General features: G+C 48.9%; 2 protein-coding genes across 3 annotated transcripts; one reads left to right on the forward strand and one right to left on the reverse strand.

The window, feature by feature from the left end:
• The first annotated feature begins 217 nt into the window (after window positions 1–217).
• LOC100274215 (uncharacterized) lies at window positions 218–6724 on the forward strand. 2 transcript variants are annotated; one of them, XR_004855892.1, is made up of 12 exons: window positions 218–536; window positions 1297–1378; window positions 3383–3614; window positions 3719–3880; window positions 3964–4005; window positions 4089–4160; window positions 4772–4851; window positions 5140–5237; window positions 5560–5648; window positions 5744–5791; window positions 6013–6190; window positions 6275–6724. XR_004855892.1 is itself a non-coding variant. In NM_001365842.1 (11 exons), exons 1-10 carry the CDS (start codon window positions 446–448, stop codon window positions 6156–6158), a joined length of 1053 nt encoding a protein of 350 aa, NP_001352771.1. In that variant the 5' UTR covers window positions 372–445; the 3' UTR covers window positions 6159–6190; window positions 6275–6699. The 2 variants fall into 2 exon arrangements, 1 of the variants encoding a protein (NP_001352771.1); NM_001365842.1 differs by lacking the exon at window positions 5560–5648 and having other exon boundaries at window positions 372–536; window positions 6275–6699.
• Window positions 6725–7390: 666 nt separating this feature from the next.
• LOC103647706 (G-type lectin S-receptor-like serine/threonine-protein kinase) lies at window positions 7391–10396 on the reverse strand. The gene has a single exon (XM_008672219.4). It carries the CDS (start codon window positions 10015–10017, stop codon window positions 7561–7563), a length of 2457 nt encoding a protein of 818 aa, XP_008670441.1. The 5' UTR covers window positions 10018–10396; the 3' UTR covers window positions 7391–7560.
• Between the last annotated feature and the right edge of the window lie 10918 nt (window positions 10397–21314).

Raw genomic sequence — 21314 nt, forward strand, 5'->3', positions numbered from 1 at the left:
ACTGATGATGATTTTTGTCTATCCTGGCTTACTATATCGTCACCAACAATAACCATGTGAGCCTGAACACGAGGGTACAAGCTAGGCATCTGAAAATCTGGGAGACGCAAGTGCTTATCTACAGAGTACAGCTGATTACTGGACAAACTAAAAAGCCTGGAGCAACTGCTCAAAGCTCAACCCATTGATTACGGAGGGACACGTGAACTGAACTCTCACTCCAGCCCATTAGGCCCATCAATCGAACTGCACCTAGGACTAGGAGAGTGCTTTGAGATTGCAGAAATGAGCCTGAGCCTTGAAGCGTTGTACTTGTAGGATGGAGGACGCCAGGACGGGTCGCGCGTGGGCCCGCTTATCCCTTTCCCTTCGCTTCGACAAAACCTCCAATACACACACACACCTCCGTTCCTCCCTCACGCCGGCGGCCTGTATCCCTCTCCCCATGGCTGCTGGACTGGGAGCGCGCCCCTCCGCCACCTTCGTGGCCGGAAGGTTCCGGCCTCTCGCTGCCCCTCTCCGCCCCGTCCGCTCCGGTACGGATACGCAACCCCCCCCCCCCCCCCCCCCCCTCACTCCTCTGCTCGCCATTCCATCGCTCTGCCCATGTCCTCTGCATCCGCGTGCCGATTCGCAATAACTAGCTTCGTTGCCGGCTCTCCTGTCGGTGTTCTTCCCACCGGTCGGACACATTCATACGGGGCCATGTGGCTAGGCTTCAGAGAACCGTGGCACGTTTCGCGGCGCATGCTTACTACGAGTTTAAGTGTTGTAGCATACTGAACGAAATGTTGGGTTTGTCCGTTTTTTTTTATGTGAAAGATTGGGGTAAATTGTCAGGAGATTCCACCAATTTATCTCGTTGCCACCTTTTTGCCCTTTGTGGCAGCAGTAGTTGAGTTTTGAGCGAACCGAAACTCGTCGGTCTATACAAAGGAGAGACTTGCTCGGGTTGGTTATGTTATATGCCAGATTGAAAATTAGCTTTATGCCGTGCTGCATAGGAACCAGATTCACGTGTCTTCGTGCCATTAAAAAGATTTTTGTTGCCACTTGTCATTAACACCCTACGTGGTTATTAGACACCTCTAGTAAGCCATACACTGATACACTCTCCATATCTGTTTCTGCGCATGCAAATATATAGTTTGCTTTCTCCTTGCTGTTTCAAGGTGCAATTATGGAACCATCCGGTGGCTTTGGATGAAGCTAGTTGTTTTTTCGTATGCAGGTTACAACTAAGGCCATTTTGCTACAACTGTGCCTAACTGATCCTCCTTGTTCGCATTGTTGCAGGCAAGTTCGTTGTGCCAAAGCGATGCTTCATTGTATCAAGCAGGCTTGCATGGGTGGAAGATGAGCTTATGGAGATACAAAAGTATGCTTTTCTGCTGCTCCTATGCTTGGTTTAAGCCCCCCCTTTTTGTACTGTAAAGTTCTTCCAACGTCAAACTTGTCAAAACTGATTTTCAAACCTGAACTATGAAAACCAGTACAAGACACCCTACAACTGTCAAAACTGGATAGCACACTACCTGAACTGGTGTAAAGTGGTTTCCAAGGGAGTTTTCTATTAATCTAGTTCAATCTTTAAAAAAATCATAACTAATTAAGTAATTATTAGTTTAAATTGGAAAATGAAATCAGAACTACCCCCCCCCCCCCCCCCCCCCCAAAATTGCTATCTACCCACTGGTGACCTGTTTATAGTTATTCAGTTATATCTATTCCTATTGTTTTATTGCTCAGTGGTGCTCATTATTTGTTTAAATCACTGTTGCGCGCCTATGTTGCCCTGATACGGGGATACAGATACACGATACGCCGATACCCCGATACGCCATTTTTCAAAAAATACTAATACGGCGATACGCAATATATATTATAAATTAAATTAAATGCTGAAATGTCTGAGATGGACCACAGCCGACCAGTTCAATTTAAGGGCATTAAAAGTTAATGTTCAACAACTTTGACTAAAGTAAACATCTACTTCCTCTTCCAGAATTTATCTGGACTCAAATCAATAAATCCAGCATGCCAAAAACATGTGTAACGATACGCTACACCAGCAGACTCGCAAATAATCACTAGTTCACCACACAAGTTCTAAGTTCTAATTCTAACAGACCAGAGACCATATAAGGTATCCCGTAGGTGTTAGAGAGGTGTCCTAGGAGTATCCGTCATTTTTTATTTATTTAAATTCACAGAAATTCCCGATACGTCCCGGATACGTATCCGGAAGTATCCGAGGAGTATCTGTATCCGATACGGTATCCGACACCGGTACGTGAGTTTTGTGAAGTATCCACGCATCATAGTTGCGCGCTATATCAAACCTAGATCGACGAAGGGAATCTACCAAACTATGAGTTCATAGAAAGATGTGGAAGATGATACCATCCTCCACTACATTTATAGATCCTATTTAGACATTGCATGGCTAGCACATTACTTTATGTTGATTGCCTGATTAGGTTATAGATTTCAAACAGGGCACTGCCTCAAACATCATGCAATTAACTAGTCATGTGATCAACATAGAGTAGAGCGCAAATTTATGAGTTCAATAAAATAACAAGTTTGACTACAAGCAATAAAACAATAGGAACATAAATAAATAAGTTCCAAATAACTCTAACTAGACCAGCACAAAGATAGATAACATTTTTTAAAAAAGATAGTTAAATAAAGTTTAAACATGATTTTTATGAATTTTTAAAGTTTAAACAAGACTTTTATTGTTTTTAGAAGAAAAAAACTGCCTTTGAAACCGCTTTACCGGTTCAGGATGATGTTTTGTCTGGTTTTGAGAGTTGCAGGGTGTTTGCTGTGCAAGTTGGAGGTTTAAAATGGACTTTACCTTTTTTCTATGGTCACAGGGATGAGAGCATACCCACCTGAATTTTCATTGATTGAGTGTGGCAAACCGCTCGGATTACAACATCAACACATACAACAACACCACAAGCATGGACAAACTTAGGAGGGCTCAGAAAGCTCCTTTAAGCTCTTGGCAGTTCTTTTGCATCTTGATATTTAGCAGTATCCAGAGTCCTTGGTCTAGACTCAAGATATTGGATCCTAGATTTCTTGTAATCTTTGGCTGTCTATTAGTTCAAACACACCTTGATTTGTGGCTTCTGATAGGTTTCAACTCTAACCTACCTCAACTTGTTGGGAACTAAAGGGCTTTGTTGTTGTTGTACTAGTTCATACACATCTTATGAGAATCTTGCAGTTTGTGGGTTATCTACATTGAACTAATATACCATGGTTCTCCACCATAAAAAAACAAACTAATACACCAAGACCAACTTTCGCCATGTGTCATATATAATAACTCTGCTAACAGACCAATACACTTCCACATTTGAAGGTCACAAGAGCAAAGTTCAGTAAAATCAAAGAAAAGGCCACCTTTGAGGCGTGGAAAGGTCTCCCCACAACTTCCTGTACCAGGGCACATTCCAAGACCATCTTATGTTGGTGCGAAAGGATTGCCTGAACTATGCAAGGGCCAATTACATGATGCTCAAGGAATTACTGGAATGAGAGCTGCTTGCAAACTTGCTGCCCGTGTTCTTGACTTCGCTGGGACTTTAGTTAAGGTAAGCATATTCATTTTCAGATGACTGGATTCATTCTGTTCTCTAACTCAATTCTTAGCTTTCTATAATATAATAATGCAGCACTTGTTTCAATCTTATCCTAGCCATCCATTACTACAAATGAAATTGACGCAGCAGTCCATAATATGATCATTGAGGCTGGTGCTTATCCTTCTCCACTTGGCTATCATGGATTTCCTAAGAGTATATGTACATCAGTAAATGAGTGTGTCTGTCATGGGGTACCTGATTCAACTCAGCTGCAGGTTATGGATAATGAAATTTGTCTCTCATCTCTATCCAGTGTAGTACCTAAGTGCCATGGTCTAACAAAGTCTTTCTGCTGCAGAATGGGGATATTATAAATATTGATGTAAATGTGTTCCTGAATGTAAGAAACCTCTTCTAAAATGTGTCACAGTCAAATTGGATGATGTTTCCCGTTTATAACTAGTTTGGTATGTTCCTCAACAGGGATACCATGGGGGTACCTCCAGAACATTTGCATGTGGACAAGTGGATGATTCTATCAAACATTTTCTCAATGTAAGCCATTATTGCTGTGTGATTCTTTCAGTAATCAAATAGGTGATTTGCATAATGCACATTTTGCTATGTTTATGTGCTATGTGTATGTCAGATTTTCACGAACATTTGTATTGTCAGTTCCAGTTTAAAGATCTCTGGAGCCAAATAGTCCAGAAGGGTTTTCTGTTTGTGTTATATCATTGGTTCTCTTTACTTTGTGTTTTTATTAACCAGAACATGTGTTATGGGCGGCAGATAGCTGCAAGGGTTTGAGGGTGATGGCTAGGGTTAGAGGGCGACGGCTAGGGTTAGGGACGCTGGGAAGGCCGACCGCAGGGCTTTGCCCACGGTCGGCAAGAGAGAAGAGATTTCCTTCTAATATCTTGCTTACCTTCAATGAATACAATCCCTCTCCATATACAGAGAGGGTTACTTGACCCCTAAGCACTAGATCTAAGCTTATCTATAATCCTAACCCTGTCCCAAACTTGTCTATATTTATCTAAACAAACTGAGAGTCGTGCTACAGTGACACCGTTACTGTAGCGGTCCCTCTTGGTCCCTGCCAACATGATTCTTTCCTAGATCAGAACATGCACAAATAATACTTATTTATTTTTCTGTATCAGGCAGCTGAAGAATGCTTGGAGAAAGGCATTTCTATCTGCAGGGATGGTGTGAACTACAGAAAGATTGGCAAGAAAATAAGGTTCTTTGTTTGTTTTATCATAAAATTTAGAGAACCATAATAGTTCTCATATACTTGATTGCTCGTTTATTCAAGTTGTGTTTCCTCAGGTTAAATTGAGTAAAGTGAGAGCAAAAAGATCGACATATAGTAATGAATCACATATGGACCTAAAATATAAAGACTGCTGACTTCATCGATATAGTTTTGCATAACCTGTGGCTGATTTTGGTTCTATGATAAAAGTATGCATCTAATTTGCTTCTGTCATAACACATGTATTTTTTTTACTGTTTTTTGCTATTTCAGCAAGCTTGCCTATTTTTATGGCTATTATGTGGTGGAACGCTTTGTTGGGCATGGGATTGGAACTATGTATCATTCTGAGCCACTAATTCTACATCATGGTGGGTACCATTTTTGACATTTAAACCTACTTTAGTATTGGCATTTTGTTTTATCATACAATAATAATTCATGGAGTGTGGCTTCTCGTATTGCTAGATTTACTGGTTTCGTGTTCAGATGTCCTAAATTTTCAATTCCATCGCTTGCTAGGCACATTGGCTTCTTTAGACTGACAATATGTGGTACTAAACATTTTAGCTACATGTATGCTTAAATTATCACTGGCAAGATGGAAACGTCTTATTTCCTTGCAGAACTGTCTACGCTGTCATTATAAGCCAGTTTATCTTGATTTACACTGGTTAGACCATTGAAATCCAGGGATCAATGAAACCCCCATGACCAATCCAGGTTTGAAAGCTGGCATGAACTTCTTGAGAACAAAATCAGTGGGATGTCTCTCTTGCCTAGTTGAGTTTTTTGGGGGGTCAGTTGCCATAATGTCCTGTTGAAATCATGCTTGAATTTTAGTATACATGAGATTAATGAATTCTTGATTTTGTAGCCAACGAAAACTCAGGGCGTATGGTTGAGGGCCAAACATTTACAATTGGTATGTGCTTTCATTGTCCTTCTCGATTGTATGCTTGGACTTCCAATTTCAGTTAATTGATTAATGCCCTTCAGAATAGTATGTGCTGGAGATTTGTAGTGGTTGCTCCTTGCATATTTCATATGGGCCAAGCTCCTGCTTATCATGTAGACATGAAGTCGTACACTTGTAAAAATATTTCATATGGACTTGAAATATCTTGACCGAATCCAATCCTGCAGAACCTATACTCACAATGGAGAAAACAGAGTGTGTTACATGGGAAGATGGATGGACGACTGTCACTGCTGATGGTAGCTGGGCTGCGCAGTTTGAGCATACCATACTGGTGACTAGGGACGGTGCAGAAATACTGACGAAAGTCTGAGCTATTCTCCTGCCCGATAATTATTGTCAGAAGTGAGTCATCCATTTTCCCAGCGCGATGGTTGTGCAGCAAATCCCTACTAAAGTGTTCTAAACCATGCTTTTCCTTCGCTGCAGTTCTCAGCTATGGTTCCTGTCCCAAGGCATCCTGGTCATGTCCGTTGCTCGCCGCAATACTCATTTCAGAGTTTTGAGATCTGCTGCAGGCCGACATACGGGAAAGGTTTCCCCCATGTAGCAGCAACTTGCAGGTGATAGGTGAGGGCACACACACACACAGAGACACGGCTGCATCTCTGTGATTAACACATTACTGGTCTCCTGCAGCCTGCTGTAGTGGTGTTGCTGTGCCTTTGGATTCTAGAAGACATTCTGTATATAAAACAGCACTCCTAACAGTTCAGTCTAGAACCTAGAAGTAGAAACTGTTATTGTTATGATACGGAAGCACTTTAGGGGAACAGTTGGAGACACATTTTTATGTTTTTCAAAAAAAAAATGATTTAGAAAAGACTTATAGGGAGCTCTTGGAAATGCTCTAATAAAAACATCTCCTAAAATTTTGTTTTTGGACGTATAACATTACAAGCCATGTCCAACAGATCCCAGTGTGTGCTCCCAATTTGACGGTGTCCCAAAATCAGACCTCTTTTGGCGTAAATTTTAGCACACATACGGACGCTCCCAATCTTTTTTTTTAAAAAAAATTGGTCTACGGCCCCGCAGCTAGACCCCAGCACACCGCCCCCGGGATCTTCGGCGGCAACACGAGCGGGCTGCTCCGCAAGGCCCGCCACAGCTATCTCACCTAATGGCCTAGCTTCCCACTGCTCGGCCCTAGGGCTCATGCCGTTTGCTGCTATGTGCTATTGCTACTTCTGGCTGGCTGCGAGGAAACGGGACAGGAGCGATCGGGTAGCAGCAGCCAACAATGATGAATCAGCGTCAGCCGCCGGAGACATTTGTTGGAGAATACGTAGTTCTTTTTTAATCTAAATTATTGTTAGGGAGATCCTAATCTAAATTTATTGAGAGCACCCCCAAACAAATTAGAAGTCGTTGGACATGCTGTAACGTGTATGGTGTAAATAGCGTCCTCTCACATGTAGGGTAAGTTTCCTCTCTTCCACGTAGTAAGGGCTAGTTTAGGAATCTATTTTTAAGGGATTTTTATTTTTTCAAGATAAAATTAGTTTGTTTTTTCTTTGAAAAATAAAAATCTCTTAAAAAATATAGTTACTAAACTAGCCCTAAGCCAAGAAAAAGAACTGCAAATTTCCACACACCATATATCTAACAGGGGGAAAAGACCTAGTGCCTAGACACGGACCATATCTGTTCTGAGCCTTCAATATACAATAAACTATCCTAATCAATTGTCCGCATATAGTAAAGAAAAAACATTAGCCTTCTTCGGAACATGTGCTGCTGTTGTCACCCTCAATAAGGTCCTTGAACGAAGACGGAACTGGAGGAATCTCAGCGTCTACAACACCTTCCAGCATACGAACAACTTGGGCCATGGACGGCCTGTCGTTCTCCTCGTCCTGGATACACCAGCAGGCAACTCTGCAGGCGACGTCAAGCTCCCTGACATCGGCATGCCCTTCCAGCCTAGGGTCCAGCAAGCACAGCACGTTCCCCTCGTTCAGCTGGACAGCAGCATAGAGGGGGAAATACCGATGGCTTCCAGATTTCAGTCTCCTTGTCATCCTTCTCCCCGAGATTATTTCCAGAAGCACGATGCCGAAGCTGTAGACGTCTGCCTTCTTGGTGATAGGCTGCCCAGACACCCACTCCGGCGCGAGATACCCCATGGTCCCCCGGATCGTGGTCAGCGCGGAGCTGAACTCCCGCCCGAGAAGCTTCGCCATGCCGAAGTCCGCGATCTTCGCGCGGAACTCCGCGTCGAGGAGGATGTTCTCAGGCTTGATGTCGCAGTGTATGATGCAGTCCTGGCACTCCTCGTGGAGATAGGCTAGGCCCCTGGCGACGCCATGCGCGATCCGGTACCGGAGGCCCCAGTCCAGCAGCCGGCAGCAAGGGCTTCCCGAGAAGAGGTGCGCGTCCAGGGAGCCGTTGTCCATGTACTGGTACACCAGCATCCTCGTGCTCCCTTTCACGCAGAACCCCAGGAGAGGGACGACGTTCGTGTGCCGGATCACTCCCAGCGTCTGCACCTCGGCTCCGAACTGCTTGTCCGCGCGCCCGAGCCCTTTGAGACGCTTCACGGCGACGGCGGTCGGTCCGGGTCCGGGTCCGGGCATCGTCCCCCTGAAGACGCAGCCGAACCCCCCCTCGCCGAGCTTGTCGGAGAAATTCCTCGTGGCTCTCCTCACCTCCGCGTATGGGTAGACAGACAGAGAACCTTCCGCCCGTTGTTGGAACTTTCTCCTGTCCCTGTATCTCCGTAGGAGCGCCAGCAGTATCGATATCACACAGGCTGCCGCTGCTGCCAATCCGACAGCCATGAGCACGATGCTGCTTACAGTTCTCGGACCTTTCTGGACCACGGGCTCAGAAGAAGCCAAACGAAGGTAAACCTTGCTGTACGGAGGCGTAGCAGCGAAGCTCACGTTGTACAGGTAGTTGTACCACAGCTTGCATCCAGAGTCGTCGTAGGCGTACGCGACGCAGTAGCACTTGCCTGCACAGGCTTCTCTGCAGCCTTCGTCGCCTTGTGCCGCCGTATCGTTCTGGGGGATGGAACTGTAAGGGAGCCCTCGCAGGTTGTCCAGGAGCAGAAACGAGTCGTCCTGGCGGCCACTATCGTCTGCGGTGCAGCTCAGCGGGTGAGACCTGGTGCACCCGTCCACAAAGTACCCGCGCTGCCACTCGCAGGGTTTCGAAGGCTCGAATCCGTCGACGCAGGCACACGTGCCGGCGCTCGTGCAAACGCCGAAACGGCCGCAGAAGAAGGCGCTGGATCTGCAGTCGGACGGGAAGGTCCAGCGGGCCACCCAGCAGCCAGCGGAACTCGACCAGCTCCGTAGGCTCACCTGCCCCAGGTGCAGCTGCAGGTGCTCCGCCACCATGCCTGCGCCGTCCGCAGCCGGACCCAGACCCGGACCCGGACGGGTGTTGTTGAGCAGCACCAGCGAGCTGCCGTTTCCTTGCGAAGACACCATCCACGCCGGGAAGGTCCCCCGGTGGACGTCCCAGCCGTCGGTGGTGAGCACGAACCCGTTCCTCCTGCGCGGGTCCACGTCCACGCTGAGGCTGCTGCTGTGCCACGAGTTGGCGTTCCTGTACGTCAGCGAGACGTTGGTTCCGGTGTCCCCGTCGAGCCCGAGCCTCGCGCCGGGGAGCAGCGCGTCGCCGGGGTAGTCGAAGCTCTGCCACAGGACCCGCGACGACGACGAGTTGGCTTGGTCCCTCGCCACGACCACGAGGTTGCCGCTGTCGAGGAGGACCGCCGCGACGGCGGAATATGCCGCCGATGCGGCGGCGGCGGCGCCCGCCACGCTTGACCACCAGAGGTTAGTGCCGTTCTCCGTGATGTACAGGCGGTCGCCGATCAGCTGCAGCGCCGCGCTGGAGAGGTCGGAGATGTAGACCCGGTCCCCGAACCAGAACGTCGGGGTGGTGCCTGCGTCCCCCGGCATGTTCCTGATCCGCACGCCCAGGAAGTGGTATATGTCCGTCCCCGGGGAGAAGAACCCCAGCTCGAACACGCCGTTCTGGGAGACCAGCGTCTGGTTCCCGGAGATGCCGTCGCCGCCGGGGAGGATGGTGTCGCTGGCCGCCGCGAGGGTAGCCACGGCGAGGGAGAAGAAGCAGGTGGCCAGCGGTGCCGCGGATGGCCGCCAGCAGACGACGCGCTTCGCTGCCCCCATTGGCGAACTAGCGGTAGTAGCCATAGCAAGGATGAAACGAACTCGTGCTCTTGCGCTGAAGGAGAGAGAGTGCACAAGCCCATGACTCCATACAAGATGGCGATGTCAACCCGAGCTGGCATGGCTCCACTGCATCATCCAGAAATCATAACTGCCGCCAGCTCTTGTTGACCGGACGTCGCTTCAGTGAGATTGTCTTGTCACAGACCAGGCCCCAGGATATGGACTGCTGCTGTATCACCGACAGACTTTTTGCGTAGTTGGAGTTGTAAGGCTATGTCCAACAACGTCCTCTAAATTTCATCCTTTAAAAAAATATTCTTTATCCTACACTCTAAAAGATTCCGTCCTCTATATCTTCTTTATCTCCAACAACGTTCTCTATATTTCGTTCTCTATATCTCATACTCCATGTTTTAGTATTTATATTAATAAAAAATCAAATATACTTCGTACCGGAATGTACCATGTCATGTCAGAGACAGCGCGCTGGCCAATCACCGATGGCATATCATACTGCAGCACACTGTAGCAGCGCAGGAGGCAGGGCATCAACCAATCACCGACAACCGGGTACCGGATAGCGCAAGCGCCATATTTGGCGGACGAGAAGTAGACTGTAAATTTTAGAGGACGTTGTAGCGGACCTTGCTGGACTCATAAAGGAGACGATAAACCGCTATATTTAGCGGAGACGGCCGTTTACCGGCTCTTGCTGGAGACAGTCTAACGCCGCCGCCATTTGTGCCGGGACGGGATGTTCCGACGCAGCGGGAGGCTGGGAGGGTGAGCGATTGGCAGATTGCAGCGGTTTGGTTTCGCGACCTGTTGGGCACCATCAGTTGACATGCCGTGTCAATTCAGAACGTGACCATCTTTGTTTATTTATTTATCTTTTATGGAGGTAGGCATTGACCAAGCTGTTGGAATTTGGAAAGCTATGGCCTATATGCTGAGTTGCCGGTTGAGAAATAGAAAGCGTAAAGGAGTGGGAGATTGGAGGTGCGAGTGCGACTTGCGAGAGACAAACCGGTTACTGCAGCATTGGAAGTGTAACAGCAAAATCAAAAGGTCGTCCCACTTCCCTTGGCTTTGGCCCCCCTTTTTCGCGGTTGGGTCTGAGATAGATTCCGCTTGTAAATTACTTCCAATCACTAGACTGTTCGTTTGACTTTTAATTCGCACCGGTTTCTGTTATTTCTATAGTATTTTGTCTATATAGATTAAAGATATAGCAGCACGAACAGCTGGCCGAAGCAGACATGCCCGTGGGTATCTCTGTTTGTCCTGACAGCCAAACTTTTGAACGTGGATATTATTAGACTAGAATAATGATACCCTTGCTTTTACCTCTCTCTTCTTATCTGTCTCCACACACTGCCACCACCCTCAGTTTACAAATAGATTGTTCGTCCTAGGTACTTAGTTATGGGATTTCTGATAAAAGAAAGCTTGGCTTACCGCTTGCTCCTGTTGTAAACTCACATAGATCTCGTATCTTCAAACAGGTAGAGCTATGTCCAACTGTAGTTAAACTTTAGCACTTGGAGATCTCAGTGGTGCTAAAAATAGAGTGCTAAACTTTAGCGTGCAAAAACAGTTTAGCTAGCTTCTGAATGTGTGCGCTAAATTTTAGTGCCTTGCTAAAGTTTAGCACATAGAAGCCTATGATTAGGTTGTGTGTAAACTTGGAACTCATCGTAAGTGTCACACTCGCTGCTGTCAGTGGCGAAGTTCCGTTCAACGGCTCATCATCACCTAAAAGGCGTTAGAAGTGCTAAAAGTCTTTGAGTGAACAGTTCTCAGTACAGATATTAGAGAGATGAGATGGGTTCAATAGCGTTGGTGGTATGACTTGGATTTAGACATATTTTGGTCAAACTGTGAGGGAACGCACATCCCGTTTGGCCATTTCAACGTTGTCCTATGTGACATCACCAGACTTCTTGGTCGGATATCTCATGAAGCCCATGCTCGTTTTGTACCAAATACATAGAGATTGCGGTGGAATAAACCTTGGTATCTGTCGGAGATGGAATTCTCCGGCCGGGTGACGGAGTGCACCCGCCCTAAATCCTAAAATGATGAAGGGGCTTAAGCGTTTTGCCTGTCTTGCTAAGCGATCATCAAACACATTAACACGTGAGGATTTAGAGTGGTTCGGGCCGCCGGAGCGTAACACCCTACTCCATTGTGTGTTGGATTGTTGTGGAGAGCTTAAGTTGGGTGTAAGCCTAAATGACTTGCGTCTGAGTCCTCTCACGTTACATGCCTCCCTTTTTATAGTTCAAGGGGGCATGTACAAGGGTTCTGAGCTCCGACACGTGGGCTCAGGGACAAATGGAAGGATGGATCTACTGCTTGCCATGCCCGTGTAATCTCCGTGTGCCCTGACACCCGAGATCTGCGTAGCCTCGTCGCGCAGGGGGAAGCTTCTCGTATAAGGGATGAGTACAGTGCATCGCGCAGCACGGACACACTGTTTCGACAACGGACTGGATAGGTGCGCAGTCTGCAGAGTGGTCATGGCGCCGTCTGCCAGCGGAATGTACAAGACGCAATAAATGTCGTGGGGGCACATCATCTGTCAGAAGGGTGGACAGGCGGCGTGTCCTCTCCGCAATAAATGCGGAGGCCGCGTGGCTCAGAGCCCTTACGTCACGCTCCGCCCGCTGGCCTACGTCACGGACAATAAGCCATGTGGCTGCATTAGACCCTCGGCCGAGCGGGGGGCGGAGGCGCTACGGATAGAGCCAGGACACACGTCAATCCCGGACCCAGGCCTAGGTTACGACACTCCCTTTCCCGGGACCTTGTCATGGGCGGTCCGAAGCTCACTTGGTGGGGTCCAAACCCTATCCAATGGCTTCGGGCTGCTTTACTTCGGGGGTCCGGGTCGTGCGCACAGGGGTCTTGTGCCTTCTAGGCCCGATGGTGTTGTCTCCGAGAACGCCACCTTAACTGCCCACAAGATACCCCTGAGGTTGTTCTCCGTGCGGCTAAGGGTAGCCGCACAGGCATCATGCCTTCATACCGTAGTAAGGGATACCCCTAATCCAGGGTACCGACAGTGACCTCCGGGCCCGCCTCAGGGGAGGATGCGAGCCTGTAGGTGGGGCCAGAGTTTGACTGGCGATCGGCTCGCTACTCCTGCGCGCCCGTTGATGCAGTTACTGTCGGCCCGCCTATGGTCACGTCGACTGCCACGCCCGCCCCCGCGGCTAACTGGCCCGTGACCTCCGTACTTAATGCCTTTGTTGGGCCATGCGCAGGGTGCCTCGAGTCGCTGCATTGGTTTTTGAAAATTTATCTTCTTAGTCTTCTGCGACGGTCTCGAGGAGGCGCAGTATTGGCGCGAGCGGCGGTGCAACTTTCCTGTACCTAGGAACCGGCGCGCCGGGTGTATGACATGTGGGGCTGGATGAAGCATCCCAATCCTCTGGGACTCAAATGTGATACAATTACTAGTCCCAGGAGGCTAGTAAACATATTTATACAACAGATGATTCCAGATCTGCTTAAACGAGACAAACCTATAAAGGTGGCGATCAACTTTAAGAGTTGGTCCACAACTCGGGACATATCATCAGAGTGGGGCTGAAGCAGCCCGATATACGCAGCAAAGCAAATCAGCGATCCAACAGCCACAGGCAAGGTTGGGAACAGTCGTAACTCTTACCCGATCTCCTTTTTCTGAAAAACAACAAATAAGCAAGGGTGAGTACAAACGTACTCAGCAGCCCACCTTCACCCGCGGAATGGGGAAATCAGATATAATGCATGGAATATGTGGAGCTCAGGATATTTTGCAGAAACAACAATATTTTATGCAGGGTTGTTTTGAAAAACATTTTGTATTTTTGCAAAGCGCATCCTCTCCAAAAGGAGCAGAGAGTTTTTCAATATAGAATAAAATCCCCTGGACTAAACCATCCAGGTATCTCAGCAGTTTCCCACTGGTTTTCATTTTCAAAAATAGCTACTGGACTTCCCGTCCACCATAGCTCACGGCTCAACCGCCGGACCTTTTAAAAACCACTTTTCTCAAACACACCCTTTTTTTAAAAAACAAAACACTAATTGCCATACCACACCAGACTCGTCCATACCAGTGGACACGGACTATTCGAATATGTTTTCAAACTCTGCGCAGAGGTGTACACTTTACCCACTAGTCCGGCTATGCGATCTCATGATCAATGAGATCCGAATCCGAATCTCTTTCTTTCCCCGCACGTCCTAACCTTAACGGTTATACCGGAAGGAGTCATGCCACCACCATGTCCAAACCGGACAAAACATTCCCCCTCCTTACCCTCCTGGTGCTCCCCAGCCTTCATAACCTTGGGGTTGGACCGTACGAGTTTAGATTGAGTGACTACCCACACAGTCTCGAGTGGTTGTACTTATCGTGAGTATAGGTAGTGAAAGATGACAAACCGGTCCTTATACGAGGGGACAATCCTTCTGCTCACGCCTAAACCAGCTGAGCCATCATCTTAGGCCCTCCCTGTCGGCGTTTTGGGTCCGACCGCACACCCGGGGTTGCCCCTCAAGGTGTTTTCTAGGAGTAGGACGGTGTCAACGACTGTAGCAAAATGGTTCGTGCCGATCGCACGAGAGACAGTGGACAAGATTTGCAGGTTCGGGCCGCTGAGAGATGCGTAACACCCTACGTCCTGGTGAGTATGCGAGTGTGATTACAAGAGGGCTCTCTGGATTGAAGGCACAAAGAGTTAATGAGGGTGGCTAAGTAAAAATAGGATCGATCGATCTGAAGGGGTGCCCCCTAGGCCTTATACTCGATCGTGGGGCAGTACACGTGGATATGATAACAACAAGTAGCTGAAAGGTAGTGAACCTCCTGAGTTTATCCCTACGTAACCTTCGCCGACTTATCCTTGCATGGCTCTGTAGCATGAGGGCTCCAGCGCGGGAAAGTCGGGTCTCCGTTGCGATTTACTCGCTCAACGTTGTGGGCCGTCCGGGTTTGCATCAATCCGGCCTTACGTCTTCTCTGCTTTGTTAGTCGTTTCTCCTCAGGCCCACGAAGGAATGACCTTACGATTTATTGGGCCCTTGGGCCTTTCGTGAGGTCTTTTACTCCTTTAGTGGACCTAGGGGATATCTATCCCCCACAAGCCCCCGATCTTTGGGTTAATTTGGAGGTAATCAACCCAAAGATCCAAGGTCCAAAAAATGACTTCCTGCTGTCTTCTCTTGCCCCGATCACTCGTTTGACCAAAGCTTAATTTCATGCTTGTGCCTTAGAGGTCGGCATTTCGACTTGTAGGATTCTGAACTTCATTGGGTGCACCGGAGGTGCACCCAATGGGTGTAGCCCCCGTCCTTTGAGTAGATTTTAGAAAACAATCTACTCGAAGGTCTTTCCCGGAAATTATCTCCACTTGTGCTCCTGCCTCCTGGTTGAGGGTTGGTCTTTTAATCTTGTCCTTCGCTTTAGAGGTCGGCACTATCTCGACTTGGAATGATAATCCATGGGGTGCACCGGAGGTGCACCCAATGGGTGTAGCCCCCGACCTTCAAATGGATTTTTTAAGGATAATCCATTCGAAGGTCTTCCTTTCGCTTGTAAAAATTGGTATGAGGCTATTTGCATTATGCTTTGGAGGTCAGCATTATGTCATCAATATTTTGCTGCAGAGGTCAGCATATATTTTGTCTTTAGTAGCCGAGTTTGCAATCCATCCATATCTTGCTAGGTGATGCAATTTATTTGCTTCTGCGACTTGATTGGACGTTTGATGGACGTTCTCTGTCTAGTCATTGCGTCGCTTCTGTCGGCCACATCTTGTACTTTGCTGGCTATATTTGGCTTTCCTCTGATCCTTACTGATATCTCATTTTTGTCTTGAGGTATTCACTACGTGCCCTGCACGGATGTGACTGTTTTGAAAAATATACTGATAATTCCTGGGCGTCCCCCCCCAATGGGTGTGGGCAAGGGACGGCTTGGTGCGCTGAGTGTTTTAGCCGGCTGCTTCTGAGTAGTAATGTGATGGGACGGCTAGTGTAATCATATCCTTTGCGCTGTTGACTGGAGTCCCAATGGGTGTAGTGTTGCATGAAACGGCGTCAGCCGCCTGACGTGCCTCCAGGCGGGTAGAAGTGCTTATTGAATGCTTTGCGACTGTTCAGTAACCACGGTTGGAGGTGAGCGGTTGCCTTTCCCTTCTATAAATAACGTCGTTGCTCCTCTGGTTTTTTCACATCTCTTTGCTGTTTCTTACTGCCTCCTTCTCTTCCCTTCTGTCTGCTTCCGCCATGGGCAAGAGTAACAAACGCAAGCGTGAGCCGACTCCTCCGTCGGAGGACTTCGGCGACTCGGAATACTCGGAGGAGGAGTTCTCCTCCGAGTCCGAGGGATCTCCGGCTCCCGTCTCTCCCCCGGCGTCGTCTGATGATTCAGACGACTCCCAGGGGATTGCCGCGGAAGTCTGGACGTACATCCGGGCCGTCGAGCGCTACGGGCTCGAGGGCTCGGATGAGTCGGAGTTCTCCTCGGAGGAGGAGGAGGAGGACGGCGGCGAGGGCGAGGACGAGGACGACGACGACGACGACGACAGTGGCGACGGCGATGGCGGCGGCAGCGGCAGCGGCGGCAAGGGCAGCACCAGAGGCGGCAGCAGCACGGGCAGCACCAGAGGCGGCAGCAGCAAGGGCAGCACCAGGGGCGGCGACGGCAAGGGCAGCAGCAGCAAGGCCAGTGGCTAAACGCCACTGGTCTTTAGATATTAGTATAGTGTAGTTAGAATAATGTAGCAGTAATGTAGAGTAGTATAGTGTAGTTTAGTAGTAGTAATGTAGTAATAGTAGGGAAGCACCAACTCGCAAAGAGCTGGTTTGTAAGCTTATTATCCTCCCCTTAATGAAAAACTGACGTTGGCCTCTTCTCGATGACTCGCCTTCCCTGATTATTGAACTGATTCTTTTGATACGGTAGATGAATAACTTGTGCATCACACTGACGCTTCCAGAAGTAGCTGCCGAGTAATACTGTAGTCGGTATCGGCGTTTTAGAAGCAACGCCGAGCGGTTGAAGGTCGACGTCGTCATTTTAGAAGTAATGCCGAGCTTTCGAACACGAGATCAGCGTTTTAGAGACAACGCCGAGTTATTGTAAGTCGTCGTCGACACTTTTAGAAGTGACGCCAAGCGATTGAATACGAGATCAGCGTTTTAGAGGCAACGCCGAGTGACTGGAGGTCGACGTCGGCATTTTAAAAGTAATGCCGAGCGAGTGAATAGAAGATCAGCGTTTTAGAGGCAACGCCGAGTGAGTGGGGGTGACGTCGGCATTTTAGGAGTAATGCCGAGCGAGTGAATAGAAGATCAGCGTTTTAGAGGCAACGCCGAGTGAGTGGGGGTGACGTCGGCATTTTAGGAGTAATGCCGAGTGAGTGAATAGAAGATCAGCGTTTTAGAGGCAACGCCGAGTGAGTGGGGGTGACGTCGGCATTTTAGAGGTAATGCCGAGCGACTGAAGATGAAATCAGCGTTTTAGAGTCAACGCCGAGTGAGTGGGGGTGACGTCGGCATTTTAGGAGTAATGCCGAGCGAGTGAAATAGAATATCAGCGTTTTAGAGGCAATGCCGAGTGAGTGGGGGTGACGTCGGCATTTTAGAGGTAATGCCGAGCGACTGAAGATGAAATCAGCGTTTTAGAGTCAACGCCGAGTGAGTGGGGGTGACGTCGGCATTTTAGAGGTAATGCCGAGCGACTGAAGATGAAATCAGCGTTTTAGAGTCAACGCCGAGTGATAGCCGACCGCATAAGTTATTTTGAGGATGATAACCGAGTGATGAAGTGGCACGTCGGCTTTTTTGGAAATAACTGCCGGATGACCGCGTGGCATGCTGGGGTTTCGGAAATAACCGCCGGGTGATGACTGGGCACTTTTTGAAGCGGTATCCGGCTCGAGAATATCCCATAAGAGTTGCGCTTTTAGCCGCCTTTGCTTTCCGTGCCCTAGTTCTTGCATTCCCGCATCTGAATCTTCTCTGCCACTCACCTCCTACTCTGCTTGCTGGTAAAAATCGAGATGGCGCCCAAGAGGAAAACTGCGAGCTCATCTGCTGCGGTGATCCCTCCGATCGACCCCAACAGCCAATTGCCTTTCGCGGGTAACCATATGTCCATTATTTCAGAAGCTAAGCTCCTCCACCTCGTATCCATCGGGGTTCTTCCTCTGCGGGAACTCTGTTCTTGGCGGATTTGCCGCGGGACTACTGTCCCAACAGAGGATACCCACGAGTCTGTAGTCTACGCTCCTTTCCTTCTCCGCGGCCTCGGCCTTCCCATCTCTCCTTTTTTTTCGCGGCCTCCTTGATTTCTACCACATTAATTTGACACATTTGAACCCTAATTCCATTCTGCAAGTCTCCATTTTCGTCCACTTATGTGAAGCCTTTCTCGGCGTGCTGCCGCATTTCGGTTTATGGAAGTATCTGTATCATTGTCGCCCTGGGATGGCCGGGGGACAACATCAGTTGGTCGGAGGTGTCAGTTTGGAGATGCGCCGTGGGCGGAAAACTGAGTATCTTGAGATTCCCCTCAAGGATAGCATTAAGGGGTGGCGTCTAGAGTGGTTTATAGTTGATAATTATGGAAATTCTCTCCCTCCCGGTCGGGAAGACAGCCAGACGTTCGCACTCCGAGTTGGACTGAGTCTCCCACAGATCAGGAAGTGGCTGAGGCAGGTGTGTTGCTAACTGAAGTTGGATTGCTGAAAGAGAGAGGTCTAACTGCTGAAGCTGTGGTTACTGACTTTGTTTTCAAGAACATTCAGCCACTGAAAGATAGGGCCTATCCGGCATATCTGTATAGAGGACTAGCCGACTCAACTCGGGTTACCACTAGGAGAATTCATTCTGTAGACTTGGTAAGCCGACTTGAGATGATCCTCAGGGGTAAGGTTTCAAATGTTGGTGCTCCAGTGGCATACTCGGCCTGGAACCTACCTCCTCCCAAAGCTTTCACCCTTTTGTGTCAAATCCACCTGTGACTGATGGCAATTTGGGCCTTAGAGTGCGACCCTCTGCTGAAGAAGTCAATACTTTGGTTGCTTCGCTTGGGGAGATTCCTGATGATGAACGGCAGGTTTATTTTGAAGTGCCCCTGAACCCTAGTGATGCAGACATAAATGATATGCTTGATCTGTTAGCTGAGGATTCGTCCGACGCTGCTCCTGTTGGTACGTTGGCAGTGGTGCCCCTTCCAGAGGTTGATACAACTTTGGATGCCCCGAAACCTGTCAGTACTCGCCCGAGGCGCCCTAGCCGAACCAGTCAACCTGAGCCTTCTGCTGACGAGCAAAAGAAGAAGAGAAGACGCCTCCAGCGAGTGTCCAGTTTTGATGAGGACGCCAGTACCTTAGCTCCTGCTGCTGAAGAAGTGCCTGCAACTGGCCTTACCGATGCTGACCCCAATGGGTGTGCCCAAACTGCTGCTGATCCCAATGGGGGTGCTGCTTGCGTTGTTACTGTGGAAGATGAGGAGGAAGAAGATGAAGCTCCTTTAACTCGGAAAAACAGTCGGCAGTTCATCGCCAGTGGTGGAAGTAGTGGAGTTCCTTCTCCTGCTTTGTCTGCCCTTATTGGTCTGCAAGAACTGTCCCTGTCCAACTTTGATCAAACTCTAGAGGATATGGTCCCAGAGGACTTGTTATCAGAGCCTGTGGACGTTGATGCAACGGAAGCTTGCGCTGCCGCGCCTGACACTGGGTTGAGGTCATCCCGTGCCTCGTCGACCTTAGAGTGCAATCTCGAGGGTCGGGATGCAGACTTGGATTGTCCAGGCTCCATGGAAATGGCTGAAGGCCCGTCAACCTTAGAGGTGGTTACTGCAGAGAGCCAGGACCTCAAGAATGGTGCTGACGCATGCCCAGCCCCCGAGGATGTTGCCGGGGATGACTCAGCTCGGGCGAAGAACGTAAGCCACTACCCAGCCCCCGAGGGTGCTGCCGGGGGTGATCCGACTCAAGTGGGCAGCGCCAATTATGACCCAGCCCCCGAGGGTGCCCAAGCAGGGTCTCCTTCCTGCACTTCCATGGATGTCCACGCAGGATCACCTCCACATTCTGGTTGCATGGTGGTGGCTCAAACTTTGGACCAGGGAGGCGCTTTAGAGGGCAGCGTCCCCGCTGATCGGCCGTTTGGCTCTGTTGAAGGCACTGAACTGATTCCTACTGGTCCATTGCAAGCTGCTTCGGGTGGTGGTCTTGCGCCTGGCTATCAGCTGATTTCTCCTGATTTGGGGATCCCTTCGTTCTTTTCCAACCTCCAGGTACTGTGTTGTACTTTAGCTTGATCTTTACGTTGCATGGACTTTTGTCATTATGTTCACCTGTTCTTCTCATCAGGCTTTGGTGAATGGGATGGCCAGCCAGCTGAGATCGCAGGGTGCTTCCATCCCAGAAGTGGCTTCGTCTTTTGAGTGTTGGAATCCGGTGTCGCTTCATCGTCGTGTATCTGAGTTGGAGGCGACTAACGCTGGTTAGTGCCCTTTTTCTTCTTCTCCTTTGCCTTTGTTCGTGGACTGTTTTACCTCCTGACCTCATTTTGTTTGATTACCTCTTGATAGGAATGGCTCGGCAGATTGCAGTTCTTGAGGAAAAACATTCCCGAGATCATGCTGAAATGGTTCAACGGTGCGCTGACTTCGAGGAGAAGTATTCTCAGAGCCTGACCGAACTAAATCAGGTCTCCGCTGCTTTGGATGACGCCAACGCTCTGAGTTCTTCTCTTCATGCCCGGCTTGACTCTGAAAAGGTAAGTTACAAAATCGTGCCTCGCCTTGCTATGCTCTTATTACTTGCTTGGATTCTGAAGGAGTTGATTTTTGTTTGTAGAAAGAAAAACGTATCCTTGCTGCTTCTCGTGACAATCTGGACAGATTGTATCGTGATTCTAGCAACTCGCTGACCATCTTGGAGAGGAGTCACCGCTTTACGATGGAGGAACTGGACAATCAGCGTTGTAGGTTGCAAGAATCTGTGGACGAAGTGACCCGCCTTAAGCAATTGATATCAGCGAAGGATGCCACCATCAAAGAACTCCGAGCTTCCAAGAAAACCATTGCCCGGGAGTTGGAGGCCGCTCGGCTGGCTGCTAAAGTTGCCGAAGAAACTGCAGCTACTCTCAAAGCCCAGCGCGATAAAGCCATGGACAAGGCTATTCGTGCTGGACGAATCTTAATGAGGAGACCCGGCGTGGTTGTTCCTGAAGACATAAAGGCCGACGTGAATGCTGCCCCCGATTCCTCGAATCGCCCTTCTTCGTCGGTCGTTCCTGAGAAAGAC

The sequence above is a fragment of the Zea mays genome, chromosome 2 (assembly GCF_902167145.1).
Source record: "Zea mays cultivar B73 chromosome 2, Zm-B73-REFERENCE-NAM-5.0, whole genome shotgun sequence".
Classification (NCBI taxonomy): Eukaryota; Viridiplantae; Streptophyta; class Magnoliopsida; order Poales; family Poaceae; genus Zea; species Zea mays.

Coding starts and splice junctions, on each gene's coding strand:
- LOC100274215 (NM_001365842.1), top strand. CDS start 446: ATGGCTGCTGGACTGGGAGCGCGCCCCTCCGCCACCTTCGTGGCCGGA. Junction 4,161..4,771: donor CTATCAAACATTTTCTCAAT/GTAAGCCATTAT, acceptor TTTCTGTATCAG/GCAGCTGAAGAATGCTTGGA. Junction 4,852..5,139: donor AAGATTGGCAAGAAAATAAG/GTTCTTTGTTTG, acceptor TTGCTATTTCAG/CAAGCTTGCCTATTTTTATG.
- LOC103647706 (XM_008672219.4), bottom strand. CDS start 10,017: ATGGCTACTACCGCTAGTTCGCCAATGGGGGCAGCGAAGCGCGTCGTC.